The sequence below is a fragment of the Cygnus olor genome, chromosome 5 (genome assembly GCF_009769625.2).
Source record: "Cygnus olor isolate bCygOlo1 chromosome 5, bCygOlo1.pri.v2, whole genome shotgun sequence".
Classification (NCBI taxonomy): Eukaryota; Metazoa; Chordata; class Aves; order Anseriformes; family Anatidae; genus Cygnus; species Cygnus olor.
In genome coordinates, this window is record NC_049173.1 from 15,817,152 (window position 1) to 15,837,703 (window position 20,552).

Genomic DNA, 20,552 nt, shown 5'->3' on the forward strand with positions numbered 1-20,552 from the left:
TCTTAACCTCAAATGCAAAGAAAACAAAACAAAGAGCTTGGTTTCCAAAGGAAACAGCCTCAGATTTTCATGTTTGTAGCCACTGGCCTTCTCTTAGCTACCCTCCATAACACTGCAGTTCATTGCCAAATATCAGTCAGGCTTACTAGAGAACTAGGAAATTGAAAAACCATTACACTACCATGTGAAAATCAGTGAAATCCAAGTTTGTACCTGCTGTGGGGATGGCAGGCAGGTCTCAGCTGCTGTAAATTTTGCTGGCAGCAGCCAGCCATGAGCACATGGCACGGATCCCCAGCCTAGGAGTGCAGTTTGTGGGGAGAAAAACGTACATGAACGTTTGTACTATGAAAATTTAATGTGATGTGAATCAGTACCGTGCACTGACGTTGTGCTCTTAATCTTCATTAGAACAGAACAGAGGGATAAACTCAGAATTTTAATCTTATTAATGTCTTTGGGCTAGTTTATTGGCTGGACGCTACTGAAGTTGATGACAAAGGGATGGTTTGCCTAAAATGAGGAGCTGGATACTAAACTAACATAAAACTATGAGATCAGGTAAAGACAGGTGCTTCTACCTCACCACAGCTTGCTGGAAGGAGTCTACATTTAACTAAAATATAAAATAGCCATATCTAATAGTTTATTTCATTCTGATGATGATGACTTCTCTGAAAGAGTTAAGGTCTCTCAGCCTGGGTATTTACAGCATAATCAACTTATCTCCTTGCCTCATTTTTAATATAGTCTGTTTTTTATTCCTTTCATTTACACTTGATGTGATTTTCAAGTCTTTCAACAAAATCCTAATGATTAAGCTTAAAATATTTTTACATCACTTCATAAAATGGTAGGAAAAATATTTTTACTATTAGCAAAAATTGGTTTAAAGAATGGGAATTTCATCATATAAAATCCACAAAGTGTGCAATTTTTCAAGTACTTGAAGAAAAGGTCTTTTCTAGATATAGTTCTGTTAATAAAACCTCACAAATAGAGACAAAATTTCTTCAGTTTTTGTCCAATTTGAGTCACAATGCATTAATTTTTGCCACAGGTTCTGATTTAGCAACAATAATGATTATCTTTAGCAGAACTCCTCATACAATACTCATATGGTTAGAATTAGTAACGCACATCTTGTGTGATCAGGTATTACATTCAAAAACAATTCCTAGGGGCATTGTTTCTTCTTATGTGCATTCAACAACATCCTTTGATAGTTCTTGGATAGAAATCTAAGTTTTCTGTCTCCCAGGCTTGTGCCTGCATTATTAGGTTAACACATCATGCTAGTTGATCTTTCCCCAGTCTTATGAATACCTATAGATCTATCTGTATTTCTGTACATACATATTGTGTGCCTTTCATAAGCAGAAAAATCCAAACAATTATCTGCTCAACTCATTTAAGTATTTTTTAAATTTCATTTTAGTTTTAGGAAGAACATCCTCAGAATGAAGGCTGGGAATTGTTTTCCTTTCACTTTCTTGTCAGTCTCTTGCAGCCTGAGGATTAGCTATTCCCCTGCAGAATGGGTGGTTTGGGTCTGATTTTCTCAATTTGAACTGTTCATAAGATTTGAGGGTCTTGTATCCAGATCAAATGATTAAGTGCTCCAGTCACTTGGTCAGCAAACATAAGATTAGTGTTGCTGATGTCAATAAGAAAATGTTGTGTCCTGCCCTCTTTGGCTGTTTGATTATAGAAAAGAAAAGTCTTGCCTGTCTTTGGTGGTAAGGAAGGAATTATGTGCATTATCTTTTATAGATTTAGTTTTTTGGCATAGTGAAACCTAGAAAATGAAGTCTTCTCTCTGAATGGCTTAGATACTTGCTAGGCAACATGACATCACTGAATTACTGTTCCTTGATCCCATAATGGCTATAAACCACAATATATGTGTTTTTGTTTGTTTGATTTTGTTTTGTTTTGTTTTTCTATTGAAAGCAACATAAACATTCTTTCCTGCTTTGTGTTCTTAGATAGCATCAGAAGGTACCTTTCCTCCTCATTGCCTTCCCCAGGCATTTAGCAGGAAGTACCAAGTAGGTATTCCCACCACAGCCCTGTCACTCATTAAAACATAAGGAACTTGAGTGTATTTTGGGAGGTGTCAATGCAATCAGGTATGCATAGTCTGTACATTTTTGTCTGGCACATACTTAACTGCTCTCTTAAACATGTCTGTGTTCCCAGGATGGAATTGTTAGCTTATCCATTGTTGCTCCAAAGAAATTAGCATCGTTTTGCTGTGCAGCTGGCCAGGCACCCATGTCTCCCCTGGAGCTAGAGCTCCAGCTGTCCCAGGCCTTTCACAAAACAGAGCTGATAAAAGAGAGTTTTCTACCAAGTCCCTTTTCCTTCCACATTTTTTTTCTGTCTGTGCTCTTGCTGTCCTGTTGTTTTGGTTTGATTTTGTTTTGTTTGTGGTGTTCTTATTGGTTTTGTTTCTAAAAGGCTGGAGAGAACTTCACCAGCCACACCAATACTCAGTCACAGGTGATGTCCAGCAGTAATGGGGCAGCAGCTGCACTGACTGGTGATGTCTCCCAAGAGTGGTAAAGCCACATTGCCAGCTGCTGTTATTCACTAAAGAAACCTAGAGACTATCACCAGTTACATACAATCTGCTTCCCTGAAGAGAAGCCCCCAGACCAGTAAATGTAGAGTCAAAAAGGGAGTATGGTAAGGCAGAAGGGCTTTATAATTTTTTTTTTTTTTTTTTTTAAACCCTGTTTTGAAATCCTGACAAGAGGAGTGTTACGTGTCTGGCAGCACCCCTGTCCTGTTTGCTGTCCCCCTGAGACCAGGCTGGGAAAGGCGGTCGGGCAGGCAGGCTGCGCTTCTTGGGGAGCTGCGCTGGGACCTTTGTCCCCAGGAGCCAGACCCAGGCTGTGTGTGGCCTTCACGTGAATTCACCATGTTCGGCTCCAGCCACAAAGGGCACAGCTCTCCCACCAGACCCACGCAGAAGGCTTCTCATCGGAATCCACAAGCATGGGAACAGCAGGAGATGTGTTCCCTCTCTTCCAGAACCCCACCATCCAGCAATATTGGCTTGGACAATTAGTCTCAACAAACTGTCCATAATACTTATGTCATTACTACTTGCTGTGCATCCTTACTGGTAATTTTTATTTGAAGTAATTAATGATTAACGGGGGCACTCTGCTTAAGCCTGTTTAATGGTACTGAAGGGAGCAAGGAGCAGACAAGATCAGAGGAACACATCAGGGTCCTCTTTGTAGCTCTGTAAGTACCCTTTCGGCTTTCTCTTGGACCACTTGGACATATCAGTTTGGGGGATTATGTTGTTGCCCAGGAAGGGAAACTTTTCACATGTAAACAGACTGGTGTATCTGTTAGGCAAAAATTCAAAACACACTAAAAAACAGCAAGAACTTGCTGCTAACAAAGAAGACACTTTAACTAATCAAAAAAAAAAAAAAAAAAAGTTCTGGAAGCAACAGATATCTATAAAGATATTTTGCTGCCACAGTGACCCAACTTTATCTTTGAGAAACTTGTGTAAGCATTTTGTAATTTTTCTCCTAGAAAGTATGATCTGTGTTTATATCAGATTTTCGTTTAACATATATTTAATTATCTATTTATTTGATGAAGAGAGAAAGACTAGTAGTGTTGCAATAGCCATACTGCAGTATCAAGAATAAAACCAGCTTCCACCGTTTTCTCTGGGGAAAAGGTCAAAAACTAACAGTTATTTGCAATTTAAAACTAACAAAGCAGCAAACCAAAAAACAGTTTTATATATTTTTTTTAACTTGTTATTATGAACTACATTATGTCTTTTGAGAGAGTACTCAGTTATGCACATAGTTACCACACATTCTTTCTGGGGATCACTGGCATCAGGAAAGTGAAACAAAAGTGAGAGATTTTTGAGAACAGGTGTGTTCTGAGAGTCTCATTTTACATGGCTGGAGCACACGAGGATGAAGAAATTAGTTTCCCTGCCATATTTGGTGTGTCTATCTCTTTTCCAGGAGGGGTTAAAAGGAAAATGAAGCCCACCTTCTCCTTGTGCTTATTGCTGGCTGGTTTGTGTGCTGCTGCCCAGTGTCATCAGCGCCCTCGCTACCGCAGTAAGCAGGATGATCCTAAAGGAGCATATTACCCAGGTCACAGTTCTCATGGGGAAGGAGCTTTTCCAGATAAAAACAGAACTTTTGTCAAACTAGCTCCCAGCAATGCTGATTTTGCATTTTCATTTTACAAGCTGGTTGCATCCGAGGCAACTGATCAAAATATTTTCTTTTCACCCATAAGCATCTCTGCTTCCTTTGCAATGCTGGCTCTGGGTGCCAAGTCAGCAACGCTGACGCAGATTCTGGAAGGGCTTGCCTTTAACCTGAAAAAGACTCAGGAGCAGGAAATACATGAAGGTTTTTGCCAGCTTCTCCACATGCTGAACCGTTCAGATGGTGATCTCCAGCTGAGCCTGGGCAATGCCCTTTTTATAGAAGAGATGTTAAAACCACTACAGAAGTTCTTGGATGATGTCAAAAGCTTTTATGAGTCTGAAGTCTTTTCTACTGACTTTAACAACTCCTCTAGTGCTGAGAATCAGATCAACAGTTATATTGAGGAAAAGACAAATGGGAAAATTATTAAATTAGTGGAAAATCTTGATCCTCTCACTGCAATGGTTCTTGTTAACTATGTCTTCTTTAAAGGTAAGAAATATCAAAGGGTGCTAAGGTTGTAACTTAGATGCTTACTGCTTATTACAGGGAATGAAAATCAAAGAGAAAGAAACTGTAGTTTCTAGTAAAAGGGTGGTTTTTTGTTTTGTTTTGTTTTTGTTTGTTTTTTGTTTGTTTTGTTTTGTTTTTTAGTTGAAGGAACCCATGTTCACTATCTGGAAATTATTCCTATAAAATCATGTACATGTGTAGTCAGCATGAACGTCTGTGTCCTCACCTGGTTGAGTAAAAGACTGGATTTTTTTAACAAATATATTTGTTGTGCTTGGTAAATTCTTTAATGTTATGATACACTCATGCTCTAATGAAATATGGTGTTTTCAGTATTATCCATAATTGTTTTCAAACACCTAGGAAATAAAAGCTGTGATACTGGAACACCTAAGGGGTGCAGTAACATGAAAAAAAAAAAAAAAAAGTTTGCTCTAACCAAAGGAAGACTGTGAGACTAGATACTGTCTTATTCATAGTGACCATTCCTCTTTGTATTTCATCGAATTATTTTTCTTTTTGTCAAAGCCCATTGGGAGAAACCCTTCAGTGCTTTATATACACAACAAGAGGATTTTTTTGTGGATGAGAAAACAACTGTAAAAGTTGACATGATGTATCGGAAGGGTTACTACAGAAATTACTTTGATGAAGAGCTGTCCTGTTGGCTGGTTCAGATACCTTACAATGGAAATGTTGCAGCATTATTTGTTTTGCCTGATGAAGGGAAGATGAAACAGGTGGAAGATGCTCTCTTGAAAAGGACCATGTCCAAATGGGTAAAGTTCCTCCAAGATAGGTAAGAGATTTTGCTAGGGTGAGATGTGACCATGTTATAAATTAGCAATGTTTGTCTCACCAAGTCAAAACATTAAAGGGCAGGTTATTTTCCTGAACTCTGTTCACTTATTGGTCCCTCTCTGCATGACTTCCCTTTTCTTAGTTGAAAAATGAAAAACAGTTCTGGGTAGTGAAAAACAAGTTGCTTAGCACCAAGTTGACTAAGTTAATAGGCACTTCTCCCATATGGGCAATGTGAAACTAAAATGGAATTTTAGTTTTTTTATTTCTGAAGTGGGCATTAGGGTGTTGAGAGCCAGATGTTATCTGCAGTATTGTGCGTAAAAAGAAATTTTAATCATTCACCATTACTGAAGCTGTTTCTGTGGTGGCCTATGCCCTGTTCTGTATTCAAACAGCCTTAGGACAACTAACTATAATCTTTTGAGGAACACCTGCTTCCTAGTGAGGCTCTGTTTGCAGCAGAATTGATGGGACTGTATCCCACTGGGCAACTCTTTGAAACCCACTGTGAAGGTAGAGGTTAATATGGGCTCATACTGTTCCAACACTCTACATTACATGGATATACTGTCCAGAAGTGTTATTTGAACCCTGAAACTGCTTTCAGTTTAACTTATAACATTTAGAAAAATAAATGAGAATTGTCACTAAAGTGAAGCCATTGAAGAGCATTACCTAATTGAAAATTTGTCCCTATTTTTGTTATTTGTTACAGAAAAATACATCTGCACATACCAAAATTTTCTATTTCTGGTACCTATGATGTGAAAAAGATAGTCAAACAAATGGGTATGATTGATCTATTCACTGAACACGCTGATCTGTCAGGAATTACTGAGGAGCCTGGACTGATACTTTCAAAAGTAAGTTAGCACATGAAACATAGGGACCACATGATTTGTCTGTTCCTGGGAATCTGTCATTAATATTATATGAAAAGCTTATCCCAGTTTCTCTGAAGCAAAATTCAGTCATCAACAGCTACCAGTCTGGAGACAAGGGAAGACATACCATTCCTAAAACTGAAGCCACACTTGCACAGAAGGGGTTACACACACATGGCTCAAGGATGAGGAAGAAGACATACATATCATTAGATGTTCTTTTGACTACCAAACCAAATTATCTAAAGGTAGCACATTAACTTTGCTAAAATATCCTGTAACTCCCCTTAGAGAGGGTAAAAAGCTATTATTCCTGCCCTTCTTGTGCTCCCAAAAAGTTATTTTTTTCAACGAGATGACAGGGTAGATTCCTGATAACACATGAAGCTGCCAAACGCAAAACAAAGTCTAGGCTAAATTACCAGGTTTCTTTACTACCCAAACTTCTTGTCATCAGTCATCTTGAGTGCTCTTTGGCTGTCCGCTGCTCGAGAGTTGCTCTCTGCACACACAGCTAACGGAGGCTACCAGGAGTGGTATTGCGGTTGATGGCGCTGTGGTGGGAAGGGGAGGGCTGGTGACGGGCTTCCCCAGGCTGGTGCTGCTGTGTTTCAACCCAGGCAGGGTCCTCTGGCAAGACCAAAGAGGGTGGCGGCCTGGCTTCCCTCCTGCTGCCATTCCCAACCCTAACCCCCACTCTGGCCCTGGTGGGGCTTCCCTTCCTCCATCCCACGGTGTCCAGGGTGGGTCTCAGCTGCCACGTGCATGTCTGGAGAGCTGGCCCAGGTCATCAGAGGAGTTCCTCTCCTCTTGCCAGCTTGTCAGCTGGAGCTTGTTTTGCTCTGTGTCCTTGCAGGTGATCCACAGAGCTGTGGTAAATGTTCATGAGAATGGCACTGAAGCAGCGGGAGCCACAGTGAAGGAGATCACCTGGAGATCTGGCGATTTTCCCCGTCCACCTCGAATCAAATTCAATAGGCCCTTTCTCCTGACAATTGTGGATAAGTATACCCGCACCGTCCTCTTCATAGGGAAAATTGTAAACCCTCTGAAAAATAACTGATTGGACATGCACCACTGCACATTGCTGGCTAATTCCTGTGATGCAGTAAAACATTTCTGTACACCACTGTGTACTAGTGCTTGTTTTGCAATTATCATTATGTACATTTCTAATCCCTTAAAAGACAAAAACTACTTTTTCCTTGTCCAAAAGACATTGGTATTTCTCCCGTCTACCACTGCATATAGCTTGTAGTGTTGATGAAGTACAAGTCACCTTTCCACCTTTTTTTGTAAGAAGCGCTTCCTGACATGCTGCAGTGGGGTACGTGAGGTGGGCTGAAGTCCCTTGGATGATGTAGCTATTGCTGTACACTCAGATTGTGTGTGTGGGAGGGCAGGAGAAGGGAAATGGGGAAAAGGAAATGGGAGGTGTAAGTCCTGTCAGCTTAATCCACCAACCTTTGGTAACTGATTTAAATGCAGATTTCCTCAATATTGGTGTGAATTTCCTTTTTTTTTTTTTTTTTTTTTTTTTTTTGATGGAATGAGGTTGGAAGATTACTGACTGGGACATTGGAATACACTAGGATGAGAAGGGTTGATCACCGTGGTTGTTTTAGCTTGCTTCCCTGTCTCCTTTGTGGAAACCTTCCTCATGCAGACAAGAAAGTTGGTTTGCTTTACTGGGGTATTGCCAGTGCCCTGAGATAAAATAAATGGTGGGGCAGTCCATGTCATAGCACTAGTTTACTTTTTATGGATTTATTGTTACTGTCATTTCCCATTTCTCCTACTGATGCCACCGTCACTGCCACGCTTTCCAGCTAGACATGGCAGACTATGGTAGAGAAGAGGAGGAATGAAAAATTATAACTACAGAAAAATTCTATTTTCTCACTGGGAAGAGCAAAGCTTTCCTAGGTTCTGTTAACCTGCATTAAGCTCAGAAAGCTATCATAGACACACATGCAAAATGCAGGTAATATTTGATAAGTCACTTTCTAAGTATTAACAGTGGATTACTGTTATAGAATAAAGACATACAGTTACTTGAAATTTGTCATTTTTCATTCAAAGTTGCATCAGCCTAATTTATTGTTATTGTATTGTGTTGCTTTATAGTGATTCTTGGTCAATAGAATTTTAACATACCAGATATGCCAGGTAGTTGTGGTATTATGAAATGAAGGAAACACAAATCAGTAAATATTTAAATTATTTTATTCTTTACTTTTTAAAATTAGCATCCTTAACACATCCTATTAAAATATAGAAAGCCAACAGAAGCACTTAAATTACAGATTGATTAGATCTTTTGCTATAGAGTAACTCAAACTGGTAAAGATAATAATAAATTAAAAACAAAAAAAAAGTAAAATACAAATGGCATCTTTTTAGACTTTAGTCTCTCAAAATGCCTGTAACAAAAATAAAAATGATAATATTTCTAAAACACAGTTATCCTGGTTGAAGATCTTTATTTTCTCTGACATTAATTTAATGCTATCAACGTTAGTAATTTGTAGGTGTAGGTATACTGATAAGGAATAGAAGAGTCTTTTCCATGTCAGCCAAGCAACGCTTGATGTTCACACTCAAAATTCGTTTCAAAATCATGTAAACAATGATAAAGCTTTCTTTCTGATAGCTGTATTTGGTCTATTCAATACTTAGTAAAAGCTGTTGGCTTCAGACTACGAGACATACATAAGTACTTAATCTTGGTATAACACAAATAAACAGATTCTAGAGAAGACCACTTAAAAGTTCTTGGCAAATCTTAGGGCTAATTCAGGACAGCATGCTGAAGTCCAGCTTTGCAATGACAAATAACTCCATAGGCAAATACCAAGAGACACTATGTTTGTTGTTCCTTGTGGACCCCAGATCAATAGTATCTATTTGCTAGCATGGAAAAAAAATATTTCAAAATGATATTTTGCCAATCAGATTTTCTTTGAGAAGCAGTCTTGATTCTTAACCTATTTAAAAGTGAATGGGGAAAACTCAAGCTGCATTTGGCAGAATGAGCTAAATTTTTCTTTGCCATTTAGGTATTAAAAGACACTACAAGATATATTATGAAACTCTAATAGAGTGGGACCTTTCCCTACATTATTTTCCCAAAGGAAGCATACAGAATAAGTAGGATGCTTAATTTGAATTTGCATAGAACTATGCTTATATAACATAAATTGTATATTTTATTGAATTCAGAAAACTGTTAAATTCCCCTCCTCCAGTAAAAGTGCAATCTTGAAATATGCATAACCTATTTTTCAAAAACAAACAACAACAAAAAAAAAAACAGTTCTTAAACAACTGTATGCCATTCACTATGTCATATCTTTCACTAACTGATTAAATTTTGCTTTAAAATATAGGGGCTGGAGCTAAGGGTATTTGTGTTTTCATCCCTGCTATTCTCATTGTTATAAACCTTCCTTTAATTTCTAACTATAGTTTGCTTCTGGACAATTTAAACCCTTCTGTTTCTTATTCCACTCTTGTTTGTCAGCCGAAATACCTCTTCTTTTGCAGACGTTACCTTCTCTGTATGTACAGATTTCATTTTTGTCTTCCCTCAGCCTATGCTTTTTACCAGTCCTGGCTCTTTTTCATCTTCTCATTGCCTGCATGTTCCTAATATCATCTTTTTACACCTGTTCCAGCTATAATGTACCTTCCTTGAATGTAAAAGACCAGAATGTTCTGACAATTTCATATGATGTCTTTAATACTTACAGCTCTCCAGTATGTCCAAGCAGTGTGTTTTCCACTTCAAAACTACTTAATATTTATGAGCTACTTATCCTTTTCTTAGAATCCTTAAGGCAATTTAAAACACCTTCTGTCCACATGCACTGGATTATCTTATTTATACTCTGAGTTTAGTCCCTGGCTTTCTAGAAGTATTAGGTCAAGTATTAGGTTAGTATTATTTCAAGATCAGATAAAATGTAGCCAGGATCCAAGTTCTGAACAAAAGCATGCCTTGATCATGCTTTTGGGAAAACCTGTCTAAAAAATTAAATGAGACCATGTGAATTTTAGACCGTCTATCATTAGAACTCTCTGCAATACTAAATTATCACTGATTTAATTGGATAACCAAAAAATATCATGAAATTGCTGTTGGTAGCAAATCATCTTCAGGTAGGAGTAGGAGCTGTATACAGGTGTATTCCTTGGTTCCCTGTTTGTTTTGTCAAAGATGAGGAAATTACTTTTACTGGAAATATGCAGCAGATGGCATATTTGAGTGTTAAATAATGAGTATAGAAGAATTGAATGAAAGCCCCCAAAGCTGTCAGCCTTGAGGTTGTTACAAATTTAATGTAGTCATGTTTTGTTCAGGAAAGTGATTCTTCTTTCAATCAGCTATTTCTTTTTTTCTTCTTTTATGGATTTTGTTGTTGTTGTTGTTGATTTGTCTGCTGACTGGATATCATGATCAAGAAGTCTCAGTGCAAGAGGGGAAGGACTTTTCTTTGAGCTACATAAGAATTTCTGCTGTTCTGTGCTAGTGCTGTTTCATATCACTTAAATGCCATGACATTCCTAGAGGATGGAGCTGGCCTGATGGACCACCTGAGGGACAAAGTGCAAGGGACATCCTCTAACCCAGCTTGCTCTGAAGCCTGGGCACAGATCTGACGTGGGAGCACACACAACCATGTGTGTGCCAGAGCCTCAGCCTCAGTGATGTGTGTGTGGACTCTCAGAGACAACTGTGATTGTATGACTTTGTAGTCTCCTCTAAAGGCTATTTTGGATTAACAGTCATAGAAGAATGCCAGTCCAGCAGAAGCCTTGGTGCAGCACACACTGAATGGCTCTCTGAAATAAGAAGAGGAAAGAAAGCACTGTGGGAATAGCAATAAAGAGTGTATTTGTTGTTTTGTCATAACTAGTAAAGAGTTATCTACAAAAGTGAAGCAAAATACAAAAAGATAAATAAGGAGCTCGAAAAACAGAACTAATCCATGGTGGAGATGTATTTAACCCTTACACACAAAATACATTAAAATTAAAAGGCATTTGGAAGAAAACCAACAGAAATTGTGAGTAGTGCTAAAGGTCATAAAAGAAGAAAAAAGCAACTAGAAGCAAAATGTGGGGGCAGAGAGGGTAATAATATACTTGAAGCAAATCGAGGAAAATAACATATTTCAAACAGCCAGTGGTTAGTGCCAATGTGCAGGTCTCTCTTTGTTCCCAGTGCTGTGTGGCATCAGCTAGGAAGAAACTAAAGGCATGTAACATAGCCAACAGCCTTAAAGGTCAGGGCCTGAAAAGCAAATTGCATATTCTACTGGAACGACTGACTAATGCTCTGGTAAATGTAAGCACAAATAGGAACCCATATTTTGATAAGGATAGAAGGCAGAGACTGCTTAAAGAAATTCCTGTCAAAGCTGAGGTGCATTGTTCTGATGTCAGTGTATCCTCATCAGACAGGAGATATCGCAGAATCATACCACAGTTAAGGTCCTTTACAAGTTAATCACCTTTGTAGTTGTAACAGTCACATCTTGTTAGTGTTGTTTTGATCCTGAATATTATATTCCTGTACAGCATGGTACTGTTCTTTCTGCATTTTCTAGGATTTCTAATTCTGTGTCATTTTTATATGACGATTTTGTTTGCATTGTCTTTTATTTACGTTCTGTATGGCATATTTAAGGTTTTGGTTTTAAGAGGTTTTAATCTAGCTTTTGTACATCCTTGAGTCTTTGGGGCAAGCTTCCTGAACTTCTTTCTCCAAGGCAAGCTCATGCATAGGAACTGGCAGCTGATGTGTCATAATTGCTTCTTGCTCCTTCTTCCTTATTTTGGAATTAAGGGGAGGAGTGCACTGTGTGGGGTGAGGGTGTGGGGTGTGTCTCCTGCACCAAGTTGTGCTGCAGTTATAGAGCACTGCAGCAAATGAAGTTTCTCTTCTGAGACATACTTATAGCTGTTCTATCCACCAGCAATTGTCACCTCAGCATCTGCCAAAGGTCTGCTCTCTGCCAGGCTTGAGGAGGTGGTGGTTGCCTCTCTTTGACTTAGTAGATCTGGTACAGTGGAGTTAGACACAGTGTTTAATTTAGACCCATTTGCATCCAACTCATTCAGTGAAGTCCTATGAATTATAAATGAAACTCAGAGCTATTCCAATCTTAGATGACTCACATTTTGGCCAGTTTTTGGGTAGTATAACATGTGGAGGCTGCTTACAGCAATAATTCACTTTCTGCACTAAAAAGAAATGAAGAAAAATAGGAGGACAAAAACACAATTGGGTAAACACACAAAGTTTTAATACTTGCTTCTCTTCTAAAAACATTCCTTTCTATAGTTGTTCTGTACAAACTAAAGCATCACAGATAAAAATCTTCATTTAATTCAGCACAGCAAAATGCAAATTAGTTCAGAGGCAGTAGGAAGGATCTGATGCGTCCCATCTTTCCATTTTTTAACTATAAGACTATGTTTGTTTAGTTTCTTTTTTACTGACATTTATTCCAAAAATGGTTCTTCCCATGATCCCCCAAGAATTCCAGCTCTGTTTTCTTTCCAAAGCACTACACTTGGATTTGACATGTATGCTTTGGATGGAGGTGGACTTTGGGTGGAGAAAGATGATGAAAGGTCAAGAGAAGTTTAAGGGGAAAACAGCCTTGCTAAACACTTCAGTATTCATGGAGTTTGGCAACATTGAACTAACCACTGAGACCTAAGTCTTGTATCTCATTTCTGTGGGCAAAAATGAGGAATTATTTTTGGCACTCTGTGGATTTAATGGGTGTTCCAGTCTTTCTTTAGAAAATACTTCAAAGACATTAATTAAAACCTTTTTCTCTTATTGTTTGCATGCTGATCTTTGAGCTCAGTCATACATCTGAACCACCATAAAATTAACCTCCATAACAAAATATTGATGACATTCTATGAAGTGATGTGTAATTCTCATGGTGTTTTCTTACCAAGCTGTCGGTTCCACTCCTCATTACCTTTTAAATGGCAACCAGTAAACAACAGGTCCTCTATGTGATTAGGCTTCACTCCCACATACTCACTGATAACACCAGGGATTAGCACAGCTTGAAAGCTGTAAGTTACTTCAGCATCTCCCTGGAAAGCAGCAATGTAGTTGAAGCCTGGCTCATCTCAAGGTAGCCACCAGCAGTACTGACTTTGCATTAGGTTTTACAAGGAGGTCATTAGGTTTTACAACAGAGGCAGGTGGCAAGAACAACTTATTCTCTCTTTTGAGCTTCTCCACTGCCTTTGCAATGCTCTTCTGAGGCCAAAGCATCCATGTGCACTTTGCTGCACAAAGGTCTCACTAGAACCTGACAGAGACAGAGGAGCAGGAGAGCCATGGAGGTTTTCCTTTAATTCCTGCTAAGCAAGGTCCAGATGAATAAAGGCAATGTACTGGCTATAAATGACAATCCAGAAGTTTCAGGACAATGCCAAAGAGAAGCATGATGCAGAAGTGGGCAGAAACTGAAGAGAAAATCAATGATCAGTTTGAATATGGAAAATTCTAATTAGGAACTTTTTTTTTTTTTTAAACCATGAGTTAGATGCCAGAAGAGGATGCCCAAAATGGTTGTAAAATCTCCATCCTTGGAGGCAAGTCCTCAAGGAACCTTATTTAATTAGGTATGTTTTGAGAAGAGGGTTATATTAAGTGCCCTGTGGATGTTCCTTCCAAACTAGACTTTGATTCTAAGATTCTATTTCATAGAGGTAAAAATGTGGGAAAAAAACACTTACACACTTGTTGACTATGTTTAAAAGTAAAATATTTGTTCAGAGAGACATAATTCCAGAAATATCACATCTTAATATCTGATTAAGATCCTCAGGTTTTAATATTTCTTTGCCATTTTGATTGGATTAAAGGTTGCTGGAAGAAACTATTTGCCAACACAGCTGGACAAATCTTGATCTTTTATTACTGAGTGGGTGCATGTGTGTTGTTAGAAGAGCACAACACTCATATCTCTTTCTTTTCTACTTCAGTATTTTTCTGGCAGTTCTATCTCTCTGCTCTACGCTAGGTCTTTTTCCAGCCCCATGGCTGAGTTTCCCCCCATGCAATTGCTCCATGGAATCACTCCATCAGGGATCTCACTTCACACCTCTGACTTCTGACTCCTGTTTCTATGAAATTTGCCCGCTTTTTTGCCTGATGTTCACAAAGCTCATCTGAATTTTGCTGGGAAGCACAGATAGGCTGCACTAGCCAGGATTATTGAATATAGGTTTAGTTTTTATCTTTTCTCTGTTCAAATGTCTTCACTAATTGTAATTGTGGGTTAAACTAACCGTATCCAAAAATAGATAAACCTTGGCTTAGAAATATGGGTTTGGAAATTTCATGTAAGGCAATTTCCTAATCTTGTTGATAAACATCAACATGTGAACAACAACAACAACAAAAGTATAATTTCTGAGTTACAAGTGAAGAAACTGTAAACTTAAACCTGTGACTATCTCTGTGCAGGCCTAACATTGTCTTGAGAAGCCTAGCTCTGTGCTGTGCTCTGGGTTTTTTTTTACTCTGACACAATGATATGTGTTGGAGTTATTATAGTCTTGACCATACAGATTGTGGTTACTTGGATGATCTAAACTTTTCACATACCTAGGCAACTAGAATATTGATTTGGTATAGGCATTGCCAATGTTTGGCTTTAAAACAGCCTTTATCAAAGTACAAAATGAAGCACATCTTAATCTTATTAACTAAGACCTGTTTTTAAATTGGACAGTCAAGGGAGGCAAAGTCTGTATGGGAAAACAGTTTGAAATTGTAATATTCAATCAATGTAATACCTGAAAATCAAAGAAAACTTAGAAGGAGTGATCTTTATTTCATACACATACATGCATCACTAACCGGCTGTACTAACAGATAGTGTGCCAGCAGCAAACTGTCAAAATAGATGGGGCTAATTAAACCTTATTACTTTGTTAGGCATGGCTCATTGAATGGCCACTGTGTGACTGTTTGCAGAAATTTGCCAGTTTTTACAGCCCTAATGAAACAAAAACATGAGACTAGAGTTTTCTCTAATATCAATTACAAAACTCAACATGGTTGTCTCCCAAAGAAGTATAAACATGATACATCAGATAAGAGCAACATGCAAGCTGTGTTTATATTAGAGCTAAGAGACAAATAGTATTTCTTCAGAAAATGTGCTAAAGGGAAAAACGGAGCAAGCAAGCCAATGAGACATTTTAGTGCATGCAGAAATTGAGCCAGTGTTTGCATGCCTGATGTAAGAATTTAGGCTGCTGTTGTAAAAAAATCTTTTTTAAGTCAATCATTACTACCCTAATAAAAGGTGAAATTACATATACCTAGGACCAATAAGACCTTTCTGTAGTTGAACTTTCCACTATTGTAACTGTAGTTTTCAAAGTTGGACTTTTAGAATTATACACTTTAAGCCATAGCAGGGTTTGTGGTTAAAAACATGACTTGGCCCGCAGATATCAAGCACCTTAGCACTTCTTTCAGGCATCGGCCAAGTCTAAGCATGAAGTACAGATGAAGATATTTTTGTTTTGGCTTATAAACATAGATATAGAAACTCTGTTTCCAGCCATTCCAGTATAAGAATTTTGCCTTCTACATGACAGAGACAACCAGAAAATATATAAATTCTGCAGTTTTTCTTTGAATCCATAAATACAATACATGGTTTAATGACTGAAATAAAATGAAATTATATACCTTCCTTACTGGGATTTTAGAGACAAAGTATTATCTCTGAAGCTTTGCAATGTCAAAATTGTAATAAAACATTTTGGCTCATCTCTTTATAATAGAGTTGTTTCTCAGTGTGCTTCCCTGTTTGAGAGTTTTTTTGGATAGGTGTCTATTAAGAGAAAACTAAAGTAAATCTTGAATGCATCTTAGAACTATGAAATATGAAATTCAGTATCCTGCAGACATGATTTTAAGGGCAGTCAGGAACTGAACTCCTGCTGTATTATGCTTGATTGGCATACAAATCCCAGTTCTATCTGGACACAGTAAGAATCATAGATATAAGTTCCTTCTGGATAATTTGACAATCACATTCATAATCTGTAATTCCCATAGTCAGTTTTTGAAATTCAAGTTATGCAAGTTATTATATTAAAGACTCATTCAATTAGCAATCTCCTGACTTAGAGGTCTCATTAATCTCCATCTACAGTGTAAATGAGCATGCAGGCTCTATCAAACAGGGTAACACGGATAAGACAAATATTTTTAGGAAAAGAAAAGCAGGGAAGATTTTTTACATGAATCATCACCAGGCTGAGTGTGGTATATATTCCATTGTCCTTCCCTTCTGAGGGACTGTGGACTTGAAGTACAGGGGCAGGCACACCTTTTAGTTCTGTTCTAAGAATCAAAATTCATGGAAAAATCTGACTGCAACCATGTATGTCCTCAAGACATACCCCAGGTAGGTTCTTCAATGTAACACTGACTCCTGCTCCAGGGTCCCCCTCAGAAGCCCCACATTGGCTGAATCCTTTCAGCAAAGCTCCAGTTTGATGTTGAGGTAAGTGATGGTGAACTATGGCAATGTGTACACTGTCTTTGTGGACAGGACATGAAGACAGCCTTGACCCCTTTAGCCAGCTGATGGAAAGTGGCTCATATCCATACCAGATATGTGATATGAATGTTATAGATCTTCTGGAGTGGGGTGGCTGTATCTGCTCTACAGGCCCTCACTCCTAGTCTTCCTTGGCAAAGGATGACATTCTGCTGCCTTGAGACGTCATTTTTTTGTTTGTTTTTTTTTCTTTTCTTTCAGTGTCCAAAATAACAGGAGAGTTGTGTAACAGCCTGAGAAAATGTTTATATAGAGTGGTTCTGGGGGTGGACGTTGAATTCAGCAGGGCGTAGCTTGGGCTGCCAGAGGTTGCAAGGCTTGCTGGCCTTTTGCTGATGAAGGGAACTAGGTAGCTAGTATTAGAGCTGCTTGGAGCATGAATGGCATGAATGTGAATAGAGTCACATGGTCAGGAATGAACTAAGACATAAATCTAAGTGTCTTTGTAGGCACATTTTGCACATTCACTCTCACCACACATAGGCCCCTGTAGTGGAGCAGCTGCTGGCTTGCAAAACTCTTGCTGACCTCCATGTACAAGAGACTTCAAGCCAGCATCTCATGAAAACAGTGGTAACTGAAGCAGAGAAGCAGATTTTGAAAGTTTCAAAATCAATCCATGTTGATTTTCAACAAGAGAATAATACAGATGAATGCCTGAACAGGCAAAATGTTTGCATTTGTGTCTCTGCCAGTTTACTCACAGTACTGATGCTTGCTTGGGTTCACCTTGGTCATACAAGGAACCCAGAATTACTCCCAGCCCTTGTATACAACTCTTCTTTACAGCACTGAGTCTCTTTCCTGTTATCTTCTACTTCTGTTGGCTGTGCTGCTGCACAGGTTTCCTGCTTGGGAAACTCTAAGTTTAACACAAAGAGGTTTGAAGATCTGTATCACAACCCATTTCATTCTGGACACTGCACATCTAAGAGCATTGATGTCTTCCATACACTACTGTAAAGCATATTTGCACTGGGTGAGACTCCTCAGTCTTAGAACCTTTGTAAAGGTGGTGCAAACTGTGCATGTCCCTCCCAGTTCAGCCTCACTGTAAAAGTAACTCACCTGTTCCCTCACCAGACTTCTTTTTTTTTTTTAAGCTGCAATAGAGCTACCCTCCAAACAGCAAAGAAATTAAGTAAATTCCTTCGCACAAATAAATTAAGTAAATTCCTGTGCACAAGGATCTTTATTCACTGACTTCTAGCAAGTTCTCCAGGATGTTGCCACAGTATAATGACTCATCTTCATTTCCTGATAGACTCAACAGGAGGATGCATCTACATCTTCCAAGAACGTCCTTCGCTGGCACCTACATCCTAGAGACATTCCTCCAGGGGCTGGGTGTCACTGAGCTATTCTCCAACCATGCTGATCCACCAGAAATCACAAAGAAGCACAAACTGAAGGTTTCAAAAGTAAGTTTGTTAAAAAAGGAATGGGATAGTATGGACTATAAAAACCTTGACCAGGAAAAGGTTTAAGAAGGCTCCCCATAGTCAGCAAAGTTGCTTTTAAACTACCTTTAATCACTTTTGCTACTCAAAAGATTGGGTTGAAGAATAAAGAGATAAATCAGACGTTTATACCGGAGACACTTCTCTCATTAAGCTGATGTGTCTCATTAGACTTCCAGCATCCAGGGACACTAACCTTTGGTCTTACCTATAGGACTTCCAAGTACTAAAGCTGTGTTAAACAGCTTTAGAAGCTGCTAGGAAAGCTATATAGTCCCCTAGCCCCGTATCCTTTCCCCATGGAGAAGAAACCACCATTAGGACTACATTGTTCCAATATTCCATAGTGTACTTACTCTTCAAGGTGTAGTTGTACCACAGACCAATTTCAGCTTGAGTAGTAGTGAAAAATAGTGGATTTCAGATTTCTTCTGTGTGGAATTAGTGACCTGTCTGTTTAATTCATGCAACTCAGTCATCTGTCTGTGCAATATTTTCAGCCACAGCCAATGATCCTAACAAACTCAAAGGGATGTATTATTTTATCAATGGCTTTTCATTAATCTTTTCTCTGGGGGGTAGTTCAGGTGGGTTTTTTTATTTATTTTATTTTTTGTTTTGTTTTGAGAGAGAGAGCCAGGGTTTCTAAATATTTATTTGCATCATTGACCTTCATCTCCTGCTGAAATGGAAATGGTTACTTTTCATCCCATAGAGCCTGCTACAGAAGTTACTTTTGTGAAAGAGGATCTCACTTCTGCTCCTTCTGTCATTAAATTCATCAGTTCTTTCCTCTCATTGATTTTTGATCAGCATACCCACAGCATCCTCTTCATGCAAAAAACTAAAAATCCCGTTGATGACTAAACAGTCAGAGGTTGTTTCTGCTCTAAATACTAGTCCTAATAATAGGTAGATTTCCATGTGCTGATATCTTCATCAAAAATGTAATGTACAAGTCCAGGAAAATAGTTAATTTGGACTGTTATAACTCCTGGTCTGCAAACGATCACTTATTTCTCCACTTGCCAGAGAAAAGAATAAACAGAAGATATTGTTACAGGCTCTTTTAGGGGGCAGTTTGGAGACATTTTTAGCTGGGTATTTTTAGCTGGTATCCTGCAAGCAGGATACGCACAACTTAAAAGTATGATGCAACAATTTATTAGCTATAACAGACAAAATATATTTAAGATTTAGCAAGCTCTCAGGCCAAACACCAGTATTCTACTCCCAGATTCTTTGCTGACCAAAATTCAGGCAGGAGAGGATCAGCTTCTGCAGCTCCCAGGTGTGGCAAAACATCATCTGCCAGCTCCATCAACACAGATGACAGTGTCAGTTCACCTGATGACCCAGCAATTCCTGGGTGACTAGCCCTTGACTAACCTGACTAACCTTACTATTTTGTTTTCTTTTGTTTTTCCCTTTAGGAGATTAAACCTTTCCATACTGATGTTTTCTTCTTGAATCCCTGCACTACTGCCAATCCCTGTTTGTCAATAGTTTTTATCTGTATCTATAATTAAAGTGCAGTCATTCTTTCTAGTAACAGGCAAACAGAAAGCTGTGTTTGGCAGTATTGTCACTGTTTTTGCCATTCCTGTAATGATTATTCCTGTTCAGAAGAGGCCCATCCTTTAGAAAACAAAAACAATCCCTCACCCCCCCCCCCCCCCCCCCCCCAAAACACACACACACAAAAAATCATTTCAGCCTCTGAGAATTACATAGAAGAATATATCCTGTACAAGATAGCTTATATCCATCAGACAATATTGGTTAACGATACTATGGATGCTGAATCTATATGAATTAAAAGTAAAATGCCCATTTTTAAGAGAGCAGAGCAACTGACTAGAAAAATTAGTCACACACATTTGCTTCATTAACTAGCTTCACAGAAGTTATTGAGCTTTCTGTAACAGTTGCTGCCTAAAAGCAGGCCTACAGCACGTGTGACACCAAGATGAGTCCGTGTGAGCCAGCTCCATCTCTGAAAGGATCATGAGGGCATCACTGGGAACTCTGAGAGGAAGCTGAGGGTGGTTG

General features: G+C 38.6%; 1 protein-coding gene across 1 annotated transcript; it reads left to right on the forward strand.

The window, feature by feature from the left end:
* The first annotated feature begins 3,928 nt into the window (after window positions 1–3,928).
* Window positions 3,929–8,757, forward strand: LOC121071487 (alpha-1-antitrypsin-like). Its single transcript, XM_040559761.1, has 4 exons — window positions 3,929–4,703; window positions 5,253–5,523; window positions 6,244–6,391; window positions 7,269–8,757. Exons 1-4 carry the CDS (start codon window positions 3,944–3,946, stop codon window positions 7,473–7,475), a joined length of 1,386 nt encoding a protein of 461 aa, XP_040415695.1. The 5' UTR covers window positions 3,929–3,943; the 3' UTR covers window positions 7,476–8,757.
* Window positions 8,758–20,552: the final 11,795 nt, after the last annotated feature.

Excerpts from the sequence above, each read along its gene's own strand:
- LOC121071487 (XM_040559761.1), top strand. The coding sequence starts at position 3,944 with ATGGCTGGAGCACACGAGGATGAAGAAATTAGTTTCCCTGCCATATTT. Across the intron at positions 5,524-6,243 it reads GTAAAGTTCCTCCAAGATAG|AAAAATACATCTGCACATAC; the intron begins GTAAGAGATTTT and ends TATTTGTTACAG. Across the intron at positions 6,392-7,268 it reads CTGGACTGATACTTTCAAAA|GTGATCCACAGAGCTGTGGT; the intron begins GTAAGTTAGCAC and ends GTGTCCTTGCAG.